Source organism: Lipotes vexillifer, unplaced genomic scaffold (assembly GCF_000442215.2).
Source record: "Lipotes vexillifer unplaced genomic scaffold, Lipotes_vexillifer_v1.1 scaffold238, whole genome shotgun sequence".
Taxonomy (NCBI): domain Eukaryota; kingdom Metazoa; phylum Chordata; class Mammalia; order Artiodactyla; family Lipotidae; genus Lipotes; species Lipotes vexillifer.
Window position 1 is genome coordinate 2,430,474 of NW_006785665.1, and position 3,247 is coordinate 2,433,720.

Sequence of the window (3,247 nt, forward strand, 5' to 3'; positions counted from 1 at the left end):
GGCGGGGGCGGGGCCCGGCTTCGGGACCTGAGTTCCTTGAAGGTGGTGACTTCCCGGGGAGGCGCCGGGGAGCCACCGAGCGACCCCGTGGGGGGCAGCTCGGTGTCTGGCGAGAAGACGATGAGCCAGTCACTGCGGTCTTTCTTGGCCTGCGGCACGAGGGGCAGCCCTGGGCCCCGCTTGCGCTTCTGGGCCAGCTCGTGGAAGGACGTGATTGTCCGGTGGGGCACCGGCTCCTTGCTGACGTCACTTCTCCATTCGCCATCAGTTTTCCCTGCATCTGTTTTGGAGCCCGTATCAGTTATTCCTGTATTGGTCTTCCAACCGGAGTCGAATTTTCCAGGTTCAGTTTTCCAGCTAGAGTTAATATTCCCATTGACTTTCCAATCAGAGTTATTGTTCTCAGTGATTTTCCAGCCAGCTTCAGTTTTCTCTTTGTCAATTTTCCAAATGGGGTTGATTTTCCAACTGGGTTCGGTTTTCCCAGCATCGATTTTCCCATCATCAGCCTCTAGGAGGTCAGAGGTAGGGAGGTCCTGCTCCTCAGCCTCATCCTCTTCCTCTAGTCCTGGGGAAGGCAGGTCCTGGCAGCTGGTCAGGGCATTGCAGTTGGAGTCCAGGCCAGGGCCAGGTGGAGAGGAAGCTTCAGAGCAGGAATCAGGAGAGCAACAAAAGCTGTCTGGGGAGCAGGCGCCTGGACCTGCAGAAGCCAGTGGGGAGCCTTGATCCAGAGGAATGATGCTGGGCTGAGGGTGGACATCCTCATTGCCAGGGAGGTCCCTGGAGTAGACCGAGATGGGGGACTCATCAGGGCTAAGATCTGAACAGGAGCTGAGAGAGGAGGAGCAACCCGGGTCTGAGGGAGAGGCAGCCCCCTCTTCGTCCTGTGCTGGGTCCTGCCGGTTTTCTAGGCCTGGCCCATGCTCCTGGCAACATCGGCAGGGAACGGCTGGGCTGTTGGAATTGGCGTCCACCAAGGTCCCGCTGCAGGGGCCCCGGCTCTCCTTGCCCCCAGTGTCACCTGGGGGAGGGGATGTGCTCAAGGGCCCCTCCCGAAGCTCCGGACGGCGGGACAAGTGCAGGCCCAGAGAGACATGCTGGAGGTGGATGTGGTTGAGGTTGCAGAGTAAAGCCCTCTGAGGGGACAGCATGGTGCCAGCGGCGACGGGATGGCCTCTAGAGAATGAGGAGGAGCAGGCCTCTCACATCCACCTACCTGACAACCGCAGATGCAGCCCTAGAAGACAGGGATGGTGAAACCCAGCCAGTGAGGGAGCGGGCCGCGGGAAGGACACGGAGGTGACTGACGGCTGGGGAAGGCCTGCAAAGGCGCCTTGGACAATATTTAAATGAGATGCAAATAGACACCGACTGGCCATTAGTTTCCCCTGCAGTGTTTGCAGGTGGAGTCGAATGTAACCCCCCAGGAATGGGGCGGGGAGGGTCAGAGAATGCGGCTGCGCTCTCGATCTCCTTGGAGGTGCAGGGGCTTGGAAAAGAATGGGGCCCAGAATGGACTCCGGGTCCTCTCTGCTGCAATCTGGCTCTGCTCCCCAGCCTGCCCCTCACTCCCAGGGGAAGGGGCCAAGGGACGCCCCGCCCAGATGGTCTGAAATTGGGTGGTGGGGAGGCTCGGCTGGCTGGTTGATGCAGGAAAGGGGCGGGCGTGGGGGAAAGGACGGAGAAGCCGTCATCATGTCAACTCCGCCTGGTAGTTAGGCCAGCCGGCACAGACCCCGAGCTCCGGCCTCCAGCCACGGTGCACGTTCACCCTGCTCTGAAAACCAGCGCGTCTATCCATTCTCTCCCCATTTGTCTCTATCATCCAGCTACCACCCCACCCCTTCTCTATTCATTTTTTACCGCTAACCTCTCTTGCCCCACCCCGCGTGCCCCAACCCGTCCATCCACACCCACAAGACAAGCCATCCTCACCAGGGTCCTCCCGCAACTGCTCCAGCGTCTGCTCCTTCGCAGCTCGGGTCCCCGCCCGGCCTGCACAGACTGGAGGGGAGGGGACCTGGGACAACCGGCGCCAGCGCTGCGCAGCCGCGCCCCTTCACGCATGGGCGTGGCGCGGCTCAGACCCAGCCCCCAGCGCTTGACGTCTCGCCTGTGTCACCCACCCAGGCCCCGGCTCAATGGCTTTTCATGCATCCTAAGCTTTCAGTCCCAAGGGGGTCCTGAAGCCAAGGCCCAAGGTCCTCGCTTCCATGCAACTGCCCCCCACCCTGCCCATTCTAGACAGAGCTGCGCCCCTGGCTGGCACAAGCAGGAACAGAAGAACCACAGGTTAGACAACAATTTATTGAGAGCCTCCCCTCTCCACCTTCACAGTCTCTAAGTCACTTTTTCCGCTTGTAGATCTTGTTTGCTAGCCCCAGGAAGATGGCTGTGGGCAGGGGCGCAGCATACTGCTCAATGAGACCCATAATGTGGCTGTAACTGTGCTCCTCATACTGCGTGAACACAGCCCGAAGATTCATCTCCTCGTATAGCGCCTTTACCCGGGCCACCTTCTCGGCCTCCTTCTGCCCATAGTTCTCCTGAAGGATTGGAGGCAGGAAAATGGGCTTATTAATCTCCCCCCCAGCACCTCCAGGTCCCCTCTCCTTCCCCCATCCAGATATTCCAGAACATCTCCAATGCCATTCACTCCATTCCTGCCTCCAGTTTCAAGCATCTCTTAGTATCTAAGATCTTGAACCTCCCCCTCCCCATCCCAAATGCTCAGATAGTGGCTCAGGCCTCAGTTTCCTCTAGTCCAGGGTTTCTCAACCCTTGGCACATTTGAAATTTTGGGCTGGATAATACTTTGTGTGGAAGCTACTGTATGCATTGTAAGACGTTTGGCAGCATCTCTGGCCTCTACCCACTAGAGATACCTGTGGCACATGCACACACACCAAGTTATGACAACAAAAAAATGTCTCCTGACACTGCCAAACGTCCTCCGGGGGGGTCAAAATCACCCTCACTGAAGAACCACTGCTCTATCCCCTTTTTCAGCAGCTCAGGGATCCACAGCCCTCTCTCAGGCACCTGCAGGACCTGGCGCTGTTCCGGAGAGGCCCGTTGCAGACACTGAATCACCAGCCAGCTGCACTTGTTGTCCTGGATGTCAGTGCCGATCTTGCCCGTCACACTGGGATCCCCAAAGAGATCAAGGTAATCATCCTGGGTGGGGGCAGGTGCAGAAAAGGAGGAATGAAGAGGCTCCAAGGCAGGGAAAGAGGAAAGTTGGGGC

At 58.5% G+C, this 3,247-nt stretch overlaps 3 protein-coding genes across 6 annotated transcripts in view; 1 reads left to right on the forward strand and 2 right to left on the reverse strand.

The window, feature by feature from the left end:
* RUSC1 (RUN and SH3 domain containing 1) overlaps positions 1–1,151 on the reverse strand; it is an 8,647-nt gene extending 7,496 nt beyond the window's left edge. For all 3 annotated transcript variants that reach the window (XM_007457933.1, XM_007457932.1, XM_007457934.1), the window contains exon 1: positions 1–1,151. In XM_007457933.1, coding sequence (XP_007457995.1) covers positions 1–1,151 — 1,151 coding nt within the window.
* A 278-nt stretch (positions 1,152–1,429) lies between these two features.
* On the forward strand, positions 1,430–2,344 carry LOC103070019 (putative uncharacterized protein RUSC1-AS1). The gene is given in 8 exon segments (XM_007458049.1): positions 1,430–1,520; positions 1,523–1,593; positions 1,631–1,670; positions 1,673–1,706; positions 1,755–1,857; positions 1,859–1,889; positions 1,978–2,099; positions 2,102–2,344. Coding segments are annotated over 8 exon segments (735 nt in total).
* The window catches only part of FDPS (farnesyl diphosphate synthase), a 10,428-nt gene continuing 9,469 nt past the window's right edge, over positions 2,289–3,247 (reverse strand). For both annotated transcript variants that reach the window (XM_007457938.1, XM_007457937.1), the window contains exons 9-10: positions 3,043–3,177; positions 2,289–2,546 (exon numbers count right to left, since the gene is read on the reverse strand). In XM_007457938.1, coding sequence (XP_007458000.1) covers positions 2,346–2,546; positions 3,043–3,177 — 336 coding nt within the window. In that variant the 3' untranslated portion in view covers positions 2,289–2,345. The remainder of the gene's footprint in view (positions 2,547–3,042; positions 3,178–3,247) is intronic.